This window comes from Odontesthes bonariensis, chromosome 17 (genome assembly GCF_027942865.1).
Source record: "Odontesthes bonariensis isolate fOdoBon6 chromosome 17, fOdoBon6.hap1, whole genome shotgun sequence".
In the NCBI taxonomy this organism is placed as follows: Eukaryota; Metazoa; Chordata; class Actinopteri; order Atheriniformes; family Atherinopsidae; genus Odontesthes; species Odontesthes bonariensis.
In genome coordinates, this window is record NC_134522.1 from 19,295,728 (window position 1) to 19,310,539 (window position 14,812).

Below are 14,812 nucleotides of genomic sequence, written 5' to 3' on the forward strand. Positions count from 1 at the left end.
CTTTACAGATGTGCACAGTTTAGTGTTAGTTTTATAGTGTCTTTATTAGTTAGACATAAACGTCCATGGACTTTTGTCATAAAAGAAAGACAAAACCACACTTATCATTTCTAGCGCTGTTGTTTATTGCACAAAGTCAGACACAAGCAATCTGCAAAAATGAATAGCAAAGTCACTGCTTCGGTTTGTTAAGAAAATGAAAGGATATGTCTTTTTTCCTTCCCGCTAACTTTTTAAGCTTCAGTAACTTTTCGTATCATAATCTTAAACTCACAATTTTCCACCATGAGTTCATTTCTCGAGTTCATTCAAGTGTTATTTGTGTGAATGTTATTTTTTGGCATTTTGTCAAATGTAGACAATGTTGGAGTTGATGTGCACGGAAATGGAGTTGCAACAGATACATCTCAGAAGGTACTTGGTCTATTGATATTGTATCTCTTTACAATGTACGTCATATATCAACTCTTTGCCAGTGACAATCTGATTTTTTTTCTCACATTGTAGACAGGAGATTACATGCCAATACTCTGCTCACCAACACCTGCCCCCTCGTCCCCAACCTCATCTGGTAATGCACTCTGCAGTCATAACTAATGGGCAGATGGAACTGTTGTTATATGAGCGTTTGGTTTGTTTTGGATAAAGATCAGTGCTGTCATTGTCTTGTGATGTATTCTGATTCATTTCCTTGTTTTCTCATCATCAGTTCATGCCCTCACACCTGCTGATATCGCAGCTCTCTACACGCTGGGAATTCCGTTCTCACACAGGTACACAGCTGAAAGTAACGGGAACAAACACACACATGCTCGAACTGGCAACACATATATATTGCCTTCAGGTTAGATTTGTAGATCATTCTCATACATTAAATCTTCAATCAATTTTTGCAGTTTCTTACAATGTGTTTTTTGTCATTGTCAGGGATGAAGCATCCAGAGTTGTCAGTAGACTTGCAGGTAAGCTGTGATCTAAAAAAATACGTTTTTTAGTATCAGCAGGAATTGATCAACTTTGCTCTGATTATACAGGCATTTTTTCTCACCTTTACATATGATCATTGGAAAAAAACTAGGTAGTTTTCCTCTACGTAATTACACAGCTTCATGAGATCATTTGTAACAAGGCTCAGGTCAAATTCATTTACAAAACACCTTGAAAAGCAACAAAGTTGACCAAAGTGCTTCACATTCAAATCAAAATGTACACATTAGTAGCCAATAAAATGTGGAAACCCAAGACAAAATGATTAATTTGGATATTAACTTTCATTTTGGTCAAAAGCAAAGGTGAAGAGCAGATTGAAAATGTCTAAAGACTGAACGGTATATGTAGATGTAAACTCTTCAACAAATTCAGGGCAGCCACTGTCGAAGCTTTATCACCCGTCTATCTTTCAATCTTTTTCCTGGAACATCTGAGAGCTTCGACTGATTGACCACAGTGCTCTTACGGTTATCAAATGTGAAGAGAATGAGTTAAAATGTAAATAAGTTTTAAAACTTTAAAAATAAGTAACAAAATCTTAAATCAATCCAGAAACGGAGAGTCAGTCAGTGAAAAGAATGCCAAGATCAGAGCTACGTGTCCAAGCTTGTTCACGCCAGTTAGAAGACAAGCTCCTGTGATCTTAACTAACAATACGGAGATTATTGATATAAACTGACAAAGTGCATTGCAGTAGTCCAGTCAAGAAGTGATACAGGTGTGAAAACCTTTCTCCAGGTGGAGTTAAGGCTTCACCTTGCCACTCTTAGTGATGAAAAGCTTAATTTCACAACTTTCTATCCACCTTAAAAAACTGTAGAAACGTCACACACACATTTGTGTGTGGACCGTAGAGCCACCAACACCTGCCCCCTCGCATGGTGGCAAAGTGCCAAGAGTGCCAGCTGAATTGCAATTATCTTCAATAAGTTCTTTATTGGATTTTCTTAATGATTTATCTTTTCCACTAATGACTCAGTCTTTTAATAAGCTTGAGTGCTTTTTTTTTTTTAAAGCAGGCAGTCTTTACACTTTTAGGGGCTCTTTGTGATTAAGAATTTGAAATAGAATTAGAGTTCAGTTAAAGTTCAGACCATATCGCATACAATTCCAGATTAGCACACACTTTAAAGCAAAGTTATCAAACCAATAAAGTTTCAGTTTTGCTGATTATATCTGTAAGGATAAGATACGTGGCCATAAACGCAGCATGCCGACCTTCATATTATAAATGCACAACTGACCACATGAATGAAGTTGCTTTCACCAGCCCCCCTGCTAACAATTTGCAATTATCTTATGATGAGCATGATCTGCAGGGTATTTGTGTTATTATGGATTGTACATGATATGCACTTATTAAAGACTCTTTGTCTGAACAGAGTTGCTATCGATGTTTAATCCTGAGGTGATCACTCAGCATGTGGATCAAACCTCAATGCAGACCAGGTAACACACACACACACACACACACACACACATGCAGTATAGAAGCTGCACGAGAAATCTGTTGCAGCATCCCTCATACGTGAATAAATGTGTTGCAGGAGCTTATTACAGGAAGCTGAGGACATGTCTGTCTCAGTTTCAAATCAGGTGTGAACTTTTTTCTCTTATCATTTTTTACATGTTCAATCAAAGACTTTTACTTGTGTTTATGTGGGTTTTATCTGTGTGATCTCCATGAATTCATGTGTTGGGTTAGATGGATATGATATCTACACCAGCCAGCTGAAACATACTACAAGTGCACTGACTTTGTGTTCCTGCAGGTGACAGACTGGAAGATTGTTCTGTTGTTTCTCCCAGCAGATTTGATGTGTGCCTGTTCACCAAGTGTAAGATTCGTTATTTCACATCTAAAGAATCCTGCTTGCCGTGATACTTAATACTGGATTTCTGAGGGAGTGTCACTGTGTCTTTGCACTTCAGATTGCTGCAGACATTAAAACCTCAGTGCAGGAAGTGGAAGCTGCTCTGCAGATTCTGCAGAAAAAGGTACTATTCATATTGTAAAATGCAGTTTTGCCACATACACGTCGTAGAATGTTAAAATAATAACTATAATAACACGCTGTGCATGTGTTTAGTTGCATCGCACTTTAGTTCACGTGGCGGTCTGGAGTGGATATAACCAAGAAGATAGGTGAGTGCTTCGACTGAAAATCTAGCAAACATATCCCATGAGTACAGTATGGAAATGACAGTATGTTGTTTTATTAGTTTGTCAATTGTAAAAGCCCATTAAACTTATATGTTACTGATTATTATTTAGCAGGTGTGAGTGTATGAGAGACGAAGCTGTAAGCCAAGGCCTGCTGAAAGCAACACTTCTGAAAACACTGCAGGTAAAGTACTGATCAATACATGACCTTTGTGTGCACTTTAATTTGCACCTAAACCATGTTTTACTGCTTTTTTGACAATTGCGCATTTGACTTGCTTTCAGGACTCCCTGAGTCATGTTTCGGAAAATCCAACATGGCACAGCAAAGATGGAGACTTTACTGTTGTGCTGCAGTCCTCCCCAGTTATCCTGGAATCCAACTCTGATTATGTAAGGAAAAAGAAACTAACCAGCTATTCCTATCAGCTGGAAACAATAAATCCTACCTGCCAGTAACAATGCATGAAGAAATAGATGTTAATGTGTAACGTTATAACGTAATGTGTGTGTTTATTTAAAGGAAAGCGCCGGGACGATGCTTAACCAATTAGCTGTTCAGCTATGGACAAATCTGGTAAGCTCCCATGAATCACACAGTGACACAAGACAGATGAAAAGGCCAGTGTGTGTTTTTACAATGGGCCGTGTGACAAAGCAGAACGCTGTACATCAGTGTGTTCTGAAAAAGCCATTATGTTGTAAAATGGGTCCGGAAAAAGTCATCATGATTGCTCAAATCAAACGTAAGATCTAACAAAGATTAGATAAGAGATGGAAAGATTAACCCCATGACATCAAACTCAGGATGTGTTTCTCCAACATTGCTCCCTGTATATGTTCTTGCTAACAGAACAATTGTGTAATCACTAGTGTTACACGGTGGTCGGCTGCACAGGCCGATCCCATGTGACCCTAAAAGCTTAACTCATCATGCTATTCTTCTTTCAGCTCCAGCCATCAACAAGCCATGCAGAAGTCACAGATTGCAGCGTCATCACCATTCCCTGCCCCACAAAGGTGAGGCATACCAACAAAGTCAACTCAACAGTTGCCCTCAAAGTTATCCAATGTGTTGCTGCTCTCCAAATTACGAAGCTGACTTATTTGAATTCTACGAATAAAAATGCTAAAAATTTGCACTTTTCAATCCTTCCAGGAGTGGCCGTTTCTGCGAACACAGATAAACTCCCCCACTGAAAGAGAGCCAGAGGTTCTCAGCAAAGCCTCTGGCTTAAGGGATCTTGTGAGAGTCCTTCTTTGACAAGCTCAGTTCAAGATTTACCAAGTTTGTGGTTCTTAATATTGGAGTATTTTCTATGTTTTCAGGTTATGGGTACTGAGGTGCCATGCACAACTCGTAGCCCCTCTCCCACCACACCCACGTCAGGTAAAAGAATGTCTTTAAGCTTTGTTGACAGGTTTCTTTTTGGGAACATTGTTCAATTTAACCAAGCTCAACCAAAATGTTATTTCACCTGTGTAGTTCATGAGGTCAGACCAGGAGATATCAAAGTGATTGGTGCTGTAGGAGACTCTCTGACAGTGAGTGCTTTCCCTCTATTACCGTTTTCTGCTGATGGTCAGATTATTTCCATGAACCAAGACCTATTTACATAAGAACACAAGGAATTCAGTAACTGCAACAAACGCATGAAATATGTAAAGCCATATTTCTATTGTGTTTGTGTCTGTGCGCTGATACACAAACACACACTGTGATCAATTTTAAAAATCTGATACTGAAAAAAATGTGCTGCTGCTTTTAAATGGCCTCGTTGCAGTTGCGACCATTGCACATGATATGGGTTTAAATAATATCCTCTGTGTTTCTATTGGTTCTACTTGTAATATCTGAAATGTGATGTTTCTGTAGGCAGCCAATGGTGTGGGTGCAAAGACGGACAACATTTTATTAGTGATGAATCAGTACAGAGGTTTGTCATGGAGGTAGGTGGCTCACTTTGTGATAGTGTGGGAGAATACTTGAAGAGTTGTTTTTTGGGTGTTTTTTGCGCGCTGCGTTACAAACAAACTAAAGACTTTTTCTCCAATTTTCAGCATTGGTGGGGATGAAAACATAACAACTGTGACCACTCTGCCAAGTATGTCTATCTCTTATTTTATATTATCTTTTTAAAAGAAAACATTCCGTGTTATACAAATGCTTCCATAGCTGTAGAGTTTATCAGATCATTACTGGCAATCACATCACTGATAACATCTAAATTACAGCATATCTTCATCCACAATAGATACCTTACAGCCCACCACACCTGCCTTGTGTATCAGCTATAATGACTTGAATAAAATGATAGACGCTGTGTAAAAAAAAAAGTATTTTTTTAAGTATATATTGTTTATATATTGCAGTGTATATTGCTCCAAAACATGTACAAGTAGTTGAGAGTTTATGTTGCTTTGACGGTTATCCGCGCCATTTGCACTGATACACCTGGAAGGCCCTTCTCTTCTTCAGCCCCTGACACACACAATATGTAGAGCAAATTAAAAATGCTGATTCGTCGGATCACAGGAAAGTTTTACAGTTCAGCTAATGCAATCTGCAGTGGATACAGTGATGCACAGTGTTCACTGATAAAGATTTTCAGGGATGTTCATAGGCCATGTTGTAACTTCAGTTCTGCCTGAGATCCTGAGGATCACACTACTCAATGTTTGTTTTTGTTTTTTGTTTTTTGTTGGGGGGGGGGGCTTGTTTCTTGTGCACAGAAATGTATCTTGATTTTCTGAATCTTTTAATAATTTCACATTCTGTAGTTGTTTAAATGTCCAAACTTCTTGCCATTATAAGTCTAAATGTTCAATTAAATTAAATTCAATTAATTTTTATTTTTTATAGCGCCAAATACAACAAATGTCATCTCAAGGCACTTAAATAATAAAGTCCAATTCAAGCCAATTGGAATTCAATTAATTGTAATCATAATTATTTACAAAATAATCCAATTCATGTTGTGTCCAGTCTTTCTCTGAGTTGTGAGCCCGTCTTTCCTTCTGATATAACTTCTTCTTTTTTTTTTAAACAATCGCGTTTGCCAATTAATCTGATGTAGAATGCTTTTTTTTTTAAAGTTTTACAAAAATCTTTCTACTCTTTTGCAGCCTACACTGAATTCTGAGCACATGTTTTCATTAAAAAACATTACAATTCCTCAGTTAACATTAGATTTGCACAAACTCTTTGTACAATTAGATGTTGGGTTTAAATGATTTGCAAATAATAAATACTCTTGTTATCTATTTAGACTTTAGAAAGCATCCCAAATTTTTTGAAAGATGGATTCCAACCGTTTTTGGTGTTTCTGAAATTGAACCAGACATGCACCAGATCACAGGATAGAATCACAATGAGGAGATTTTTTTCCATCAGAAACTAAATGAAACTAATTCATTTGCATATTAAAAAAAAACAAGAATCAAAACAGTCAAAATGTTACTTTTTGTATTTATGGAAACACAAATGCTTATCAGTTGAGAGCATCTAAAACAGAAAGCAAAATATACACAATAGGATGTATTGGTTGAATGTCGGTTTTGGTTTTCTGACCTCCCAGTGATTGCTTACAGACATCCTGAGGGAGTTTAACCCCTCCCTTACTGGATACTCAAGGGGAATTGGTAAAGAGAACAGTCCAGGAGCCTATCTGAATCAGGCTGTGGCAGGAGCAAAGAGTGGGTCAGTCCTACTCAATTTAGAATTATAAATTCATCTCAATTTAGCAGAAGTTATGGAGCACCACAAAGAATTTGTAGCTTGACAATCCAAATCTGTTTCACAGTGACTTGGTGCGGCAGGTCCGCGCTCTAGTGGACAAAATGAAAAATGATTCGGTAAGGCAGAGATAAACTGCAGCAGAGACACATCTATACATATTGTCATATAAACATTTTCTCAGTCTCATGTTCACATTTACATCTTCTCCCCTTCAGAACATCGACTTCCACAACGACTGGAAAGTGATCACCATGTTTATCGGTGGCAATGACATCTGTGACTTCTGCACAGACAGTGTGAGCACTCTTTTTTTTTGTTTTTCTTCTCCACATCATATATCGCACTTACTTTGGTTTTACGCATTTGTTCACAATCCTCTTTATAATGTCATTCGCATTTTAAAAGCCACGATCAACCGAAACGTGATATATTTTCATTCTGAAGGATTTCTCAATAAAGACACTGAAAAAAAAACGGACAAAATTTCTTGATTTGCTTTGAAATTCATTAAAAAAAGATCTGGACATTTTGGGGATATTTGGCATTTTGCATGCTGATTAATTTGCTGATTAACATTTTAATTGAGAAGCATTTTTTGATCTACAGGCCCTCTTCTCAGCCAGGAACGTGGTCATTCGAATCCGTCAAGCTCTGGATATACTCCATAGGGAAGTATGTTTTAGTCTTCTTGTCCCTTTGATAATACAAGCAACAACTTTGTTGTGTGTTTATATTGTCAAAATTATCATCCAGATTACAAAGAGCCAACAAACTGATGTGTATCTTCCAGGTGCCTCGTGCCATTGTCAATCTGATTGAGCTGTTGAATATTGTACCTCTGCGGGATTTACATAAAGATAAATCTTTGGGCTGTCCCACCTGGTTTGTGAAGTAAGTAATTTACTATTTAATGAAAAACAAATGATAAAAAAAACCTCATGATTTAACAGTTTGATGTTCATGTTTCAGTTTAGTTTGTCCCTGCGTGCTGAAGCCTAAAGAGGGAACCCTTGAACTCCAAAGAATGAGTAACATGAACAGAGCTTATCAGGTACAAAACAAAGAAATATCAAAACTGAGTCCTTGTTTGTGTGTGTGTCATATGTCTCCATGTGTGTGCAGATATCAAATGCACCTTTTTCCTTATTTTAGACACAGTTTTCACTGTAAAGTCAAATACTTCTTACGACTGTTTTTTCTTGGTGTTTCTACTTTTAGTATGCTATGAGGAAGCTAATTGACTCTGGGAGGTATGACACGCACAACAACTTCACTGTGGTACTCCAGCCTTTCTTCAGAGAGATTTTCCTCCCCCTGTTAGAAGTAAGAACAAGTAGATGGAAAATACTCGTCTTTTCAATGAACCAATTAGCTATTTTTTCAACGTATTTCCTCTACTCTTTTTCTTCCCTGAAGGACGGCCGACCCGATCGTTCATACTTCACACCTGACTGCTTTCACCTCAGCCAGAAAGCTCACACACAAATGGCTCGAGCACTTTGGAACAACATGGTAGGATTTGCTTTATTTGAGAACATTTTCCAATGTAATGATCTTAAATCACTGACCCTCGTGATCTTATAGTTAGAGCCAGTTGGCAACAAAACCTCCGCACAAGACTTCACAGCTGGCATTGATCTGAAGTGTCCCTCAGAGGTAACAATCTACCAGAAATTATTGATCAAATATGACTATTATCTTGTGCATATATTAATTTTGTTATTTCTTCACTAGACCAACCCATTCTTCCGAACAGCTGTCAATAGCAACTACACCTTTCCAGACCCTTTACCCACTAGTGCTCCAGTAACAGTAGGTTATATTTCCTAATTTTAGAATGCCAAGATTTACGATTTAGGCATGCTGTTAAGAGATTATAATTAGAAAAATATCTTTGTCATTGTGTAGAACTGGGGCAGTGACTTCTCCTGTGTTAACACAGCTCCATCCAACTCGGTGCCCACTTCAGGTAAGCATCCAGGTGACGTGTGGTTATCAACCTCAGCAGAATGCTAGTGTTAGATGTAAGATATGCTCATAACGGCCTTTTGTCAGCTCACAGAGTACGGCCAGCAGACATCAAGGTAGTGGCAGCCCTTGGAGACTCTATAACGGTAGGTTTTATTCAGGGGTACAACCAAGGCTGTGACAGATGCAGATCCTCAATATAGCTTGGCAAAAAAGAGAACTTAGGCTACATTTGTCCTTGTTTGACACATTTTTATTTCTCCCTTAGCAGCCTTTAGAAAGATAATTTGCTTCTATCACCGCTTTTGTCCAAATATTATTCACAGATGCATATTTAGTCAGCACATATATAACTGAACACTTTCATCTCCCTTGAATGATTTTCTATCCATCGTCTGTGCAAGATCCTCACTCTCGTATCTTTTGGGTGACCACTAGAGCTTGATATAAAGTTATGTGGGTTTGACTATTGCTTGAAGTGGCAGGATGATATAGGCCCCTGTAAATCATGTTCAAGCTAGGAGAGCCAAATCAGTTTTAATGCACCAGCAGGTAAAATAGAAAAAATAAAACTCTTTAAGTCTGTATTAAAACCGATTTTTCCTACATGTAGGCTGGCTTTGGTGCAAAGGCAAAAAATCTGCTGGAGTTAAGTACTGAGTACCGAGGGGTGTCATGGAGGTGATTTACATCACACACAAATTACATCATCAAATTCATGTATTTCCTCAACATTTCATGAAATTCTTGTCTGTCTTCCATAAATAAGCATCGGAGGGGATAACACTCTTGAGACTGTCACAACTCTCCCCAGTAAGCATCAAACCGCTCAAGTCTTGAAGTGTAACGTAAATTAGCACCACTAGATGGCAGAGATGGTCCGAGCAAAGCTCGTGTTCAGTCCTCCGTGCTGTAACATCTCTTTCATTTCAACTTTTGATTTCAGATATTCTCAAAAAGTTCAATCCTCATATCAAAGGAGTGTCAATGGGGGAAGGAAAAACACAGACTGGCTTCAACATGGCTGTCTCCGGGGCAAAAATATCGTCAGTTCAATCATTTACCCGTTATTAGCCACTGAATGATGTTGTCAGCAATTTATGCACTCATAAAAACGGATTACTTTATTATATGTAATTGTGTTCAGGGGAATCCCAGAGCAGACCCGGCGTCTGATTGATACCATGAAAAAGGACTCTGTGAGTTTTAAAGTGAAATTCATTCAGTATCTGATTGCTTTGATGCCATAAATATATATTCTTGCCAATATTTTCCCCATCTGTTTGTCTCTCTGAACCCTCCACCTGCATCGATTGAATGGAACTAGACGGTGGATTTCCAGAATGACTGGAAGCTTGTGACCCTCTTCATTGGAGGCAATGACCTGTGTCAGTACTGCCATGACCGGGTGAGCTGTTGTAAAAAGTTGCCATCCCCCTTCCACTAAGTAAATGAATATCATGCACAAGCAGAGTGGTTAAACATCCCTGGGTGTTGTGTGATGCCCTGTGTAGAGCTGTCTCATGATATTACTTCTCAAATGGATCCAAGCACTGGAGCAGAATAATGAAGCTTTGTGAAGGGCCTTCCCGTAATAGGTTTATTGTGTCAGAGTGAGATGAGAGCAGACATGGTTTCTTTTCAATGGGGACATTCTGTTGCTCTAAAACAGATCTCATCCCTCCCTCCTCGATCTCAGCCTCTGTTTGCATTAAACAAGCACAGGTTGCACAGTGACAGGCCTTGTTCTCCGAGAGGCATAAACAACGCAGAAGTCAACCCAGACTCTCTTCATCCTGCGTCTGTCTTGCTCCCACCTCCTCCATCTCATTTTGCCTCGTGTTTTTCCCTCTCTCTCCATTACTCTCCTCATGCTTCACCAACAGAGTGCTCTATCTTGTAATGTTTGTTCTTTGAAGTGGAATATCACAAAGCAGTGTCAATTTAAGATGAGATCTGACACAGTCGCAGTGATAGCTTAGGGTTAGTTAGAGCTTGTATGGTCGATATGTGATGAGATTCAGTGTTGGACGCCTCATTATGCCTCTTTTCTCTGGTCACAACAGAGATGGAAAAAAAAAGACATGAGTAGATTATGAGTTAACCGTGAATTAAGTTGAGTCATTGAGTTATTTTTCTCAAAACTGCAGGCCACTTATTCACCTCAGAACTACAGCTATCATATGATGACAAGCTTGGATATCCTGTACAAAGAGGTGAGATATGCATTAAAATACCAAGCGACATTTAAGACCTTCAGGGTCTTGTTTCTTTTAAATTTACTTAAGTTCTGATTCATCCATAAAACTAGTGTCTTATGTCTCTCTGGCTGTAGGTTCCAAGAGTGTTTGTCAACGTCTTGGAGATCCTGGAAATTGAAGGCCTTCGCAGGATCAAAAGGGACAGTATTGGGTGCAACCTGATACAAAAGTATGCCTATCGATCCTATCTTCTTAATAAGCCAAGACCAATGTAGACAGATCACTCTTTTATTCAAAAACACCTTCATAAAGGCACATTCTCTATCTATATATGCATTTTAAATTCAGTGAATTCTACATGCTCCACTTCTTCTTCCAGCTTCGTGAATCTTAGCCTGTATTTCTTTGCATAATCTTGCTGAAAATATTTTGCTACATCGTAACAAACTGCCTCATTCCAGAAACAACTATGAATCTGTGATTTTTTTTTTCTAATTTGCAATAGAAAACATTATGTTGCAGTCATGAGGTATTTTATCTTCCAAAAATCAGCCGTTTACTTTCATCTTCGATCCACAGGTATGTCTGCCCCTGCTTTTTGCTACCTGGAGAAGATTCACCAGAGCTGGCTGAAGTGAAGCGGATCAATCGGGAATTACAGGTTGGGAGACGGGAACAGTGAGACCAAAATGTGTGTGTTTACATCTTTTTTTTTTTTTTTCCAGTAATGACATGAGCATTTACCTCTGTCAGATTGAGACAGAAAATCTGGTGTATGGAAGCCGCTACGATGGCAGAGAGGACTTTGTCGTTGTTGCCCAGCCTTTTTTCAAAAACTCCATCGTTCCTTTAAATTCTGTAAGCCGGCTGTGCACCCCCCACTCTCCACTGCTGCACACCATATGCATAAACATTTATCTACAGGACCCAAGCATTCATATCTCCTGAGAACACATGATACACACAAACAGTGCAGTTGTATTCACTCTCCCGCAGGATGGCATACCTGATGAGACCTACTTCTCTGAGGACTGTTTCCACTTCAGTGAACGGGGACATGCTGACATGGCTGCTGCTCTGTGGAATAACATGGTGAGTCTGGCAAGGAAAACAGGAAAAGGCTTATTGGAGGGCTTGAGATGAAGTCCTTTGAATTTTTTACATCTCAATGGCTTTTGTTCGTGTAATGGGCAAAGATACAGTATATTTCTTCTCCTTCTTTTTTTCTGATCTCTAGTTGGAGCCAGTGGGAAAAAAAAAGCCATACAACAATTTCACAAATGTCAGAAATAACATCAACTGCCCTAGTGAGGTAAGAAAGCTGCCACGCATGCTGCTTCTGCTGATCTAGTTGTGCACAATCAAGTTGCTGTAAGTACATTTGGCTCAGTTTAAAGCCTTTCTGTGTTGCAGGAGCATCCCTACATCTTCACGAAGGTGAACAGTTTCCCCAGTTTGACCACAACCACAGCACCCACGACACAGGGCACAGCCCAGCCTTTCACCTCGGATTGCTCAGGCAGTGTGCCAGCATGGGTCGCTGCTGTGCTGGCTGTTGTTGGTCTTCTGGTTGGCTTGGGCGTCACCTGGCTCTTCTTCTCCTGCAGAGCAAGAAAAAGCAAGAGAAAAATGAATGCTGGCGAGGAGATGAAGGGCACGATGTTTTAAAGTGCTACTCATTGTGCTTTTGCACTGGACAGTCCAACAGGCTAAGAAATGAAGAATCACAGCTACCGAATATCATCCACAACTCAGAAAGCATGTATTTTGTGGAAATAATAAGGTTTTTCATATTAAATATGATAATATAGCTGTCAACTATGACTAGAGATATTAATTACTGTCCTTGAACCACAAATAGTTCACTGGATGCAAAGGTTTTAAAAAGGTGTGGCTGTCTTTAGTGAGATAACTAAATGAAAGTCCTGCATGTAAACTCCCAAAAACGTCGAAAACGATCGATTGTGAGGAATGATTTCCTTCAACAGTTACACGTTGCATTTAACTGGTAAGGCATGTTTAAATGTTGTAGCTGGTCTAACAACTAACATGATAAACCAGTAAAGTCACAGACCAATGCATATGAGTAAAACTTGTGTGCAAACACCTGCTGTGTTGTCTTATTCAAATTAAAATAAATGTATTTTAGAGTTATCGGTTAACGTGGAGTAAAATATACAACACACAAGTAAGTGTAAATGTATATTTCTAAGATTGGCTGGTTATTTTGTGCTATCACTCTTTTTTTTCCCATTTGTCTGTTGAAGAAAATATTCTATATTTGATTCTTGCCTAAACTTGTGTAACTTCTCAGTCCAGATCTGATATGACGTAGCCAGTTTTGTCTTGGAAATGATTAAAGGTACAGAATGGCACCATTGATAAGACAAACTACTCCTACGTGCAACCATATGACTTATCAATACCAACAGTGATATTGCTGATAAAAACATACAAAAGGATTATTTATAACCCTACCACGATAATGAAAGCAACTGACAGCTTCTGCTAACGATGTCACAAACTGAAAGGAGCTAAAAGTACATTCAGTGAAATACTGAAGCCTGACTTTGTCATTTTCTGCTTTTTAACCCTTCGACTCCCCAACATTTAAAGTAGAATGTTTTTAAATTTACTGCACTTGATTTTTCAATAAGTAGTTGCATTTTTGGCAGTGATGTGGGCTGTATTTTCAAATGAATAAATAGATAAAATAATTAATAAGAATATGAGCAATTTACTGTTTACCATGAAATATCTTTCTTTTCATTCAAGTCTTCAGTAGAATTTTAATTAGAGTGACAAGTCTGTAATAACCTGAATAATGATTGGTGCAGTGTTTACTGTACATTTCACACTGATTTATTATGAATTTCCACAGTTGTAAAGTGTGCTAACAGAGTGTATTCATGCAAATTTTCACAATTTGAGCACATGTTTTATGCTATTAGGAGGGGATGCATTTTCATCATCAGACACTTTTATTCAGCAGAGTTGGGCTACATTACTTTGAAATTTGGTTAGTTACTGCACACAAACTACATTAATTCATAGCATAATATATTATAGAATAGAATAGAAACATATATATACATCTATAAATACTTGTAAAATTGTAATGTTACTGGATGTATATGTTACTCAAATCAAACACCAAAAACATGCATGTACTCAAACTGCATACAGAAATGAAATTTTGATTTCCTCAGATATTCCTTTATAATTCATTGAAAAAGTGTATAAAGATTTCAGTGCAGACAAAAGGCGTTTCACACATATTACAAAACATTTAGTGCTGGTCAAACCAAATTACACTAACAGAAACAGTTTAGGACAAACTACATCAGCCCTGTCGATGTAGGATGCTGTTTGATTTGTGCATATCTTTGCAGTCAAATTTCCATATAAAACCATGACATACACATACATAAATGTCCTTTACTGATTAATTCGTTTCAATATTTTGCTATCACATTTTTAGAAATGTGAGCAAAATGACACTGGTAACTGTGGCCTATGCAATGTAATTGCGTATTTTGCAAGTGTAATTTTGACATATATTGACAGCTGCACCCACTTGTTATTGACGGATTAATCATTGAATCTATTCATTTAATCTATCACCACCAAACCAAATCAAATATCATAAAGGCGGTTCAACTGAATGAATGTCAATTAATCTTCACATCCTGCATGGGGTTTTTGGTTTTCCCCTCAATATTGCCCCCTGGTGTCCGTGGTGGGAATTGA

The 14,812-nt window shown here is 38.3% G+C and overlaps 1 protein-coding gene across 1 annotated transcript; it reads left to right on the plus strand.

The window, feature by feature from the left end:
• Positions 1-519: 519 nt before the first annotated feature.
• Positions 520-13,780, plus strand: plb1 (phospholipase B1). Its single transcript, XM_075447925.1, has 41 exons — positions 520-571; positions 710-773; positions 928-962; positions 2,373-2,439; positions 2,538-2,586; positions 2,763-2,828; positions 2,923-2,988; positions 3,081-3,136; positions 3,266-3,338; positions 3,440-3,547; positions 3,678-3,731; positions 4,106-4,174; positions 4,314-4,400; positions 4,484-4,544; positions 4,641-4,699; positions 5,031-5,104; positions 5,216-5,259; positions 6,746-6,854; positions 6,958-7,009; positions 7,109-7,189; positions 7,500-7,565; positions 7,684-7,784; positions 7,863-7,944; positions 8,112-8,216; positions 8,310-8,405; positions 8,478-8,549; positions 8,628-8,705; positions 8,802-8,862; positions 8,949-9,007; positions 9,475-9,542; positions 9,631-9,674; positions 9,808-9,907; positions 10,009-10,060; positions 10,189-10,269; positions 11,012-11,077; positions 11,197-11,291; positions 11,642-11,723; positions 11,816-11,920; positions 12,059-12,154; positions 12,300-12,374; positions 12,476-13,780. The coding sequence occupies exons 1-41, from the start codon at positions 520-522 to the stop codon at positions 12,728-12,730; spliced, it is 3,165 nt and encodes a 1,054-aa protein (XP_075304040.1). The 3' UTR covers positions 12,731-13,780.
• The last annotated feature ends 1,032 nt before the right edge of the window (positions 13,781-14,812 follow it).

Coding starts and splice junctions, on each gene's coding strand:
- plb1 (XM_075447925.1), top strand. CDS start 520: ATGCCAATACTCTGCTCACCAACACCTGCCCCCTCGTCCCCAACCTCA. Junction 7,190..7,499: donor GTGACTTCTGCACAGACAGT/GTGAGCACTCTT, acceptor TTTGATCTACAG/GCCCTCTTCTCAGCCAGGAA. Junction 9,675..9,807: donor GACTGTCACAACTCTCCCCA/GTAAGCATCAAA, acceptor TTTTGATTTCAG/ATATTCTCAAAAAGTTCAAT.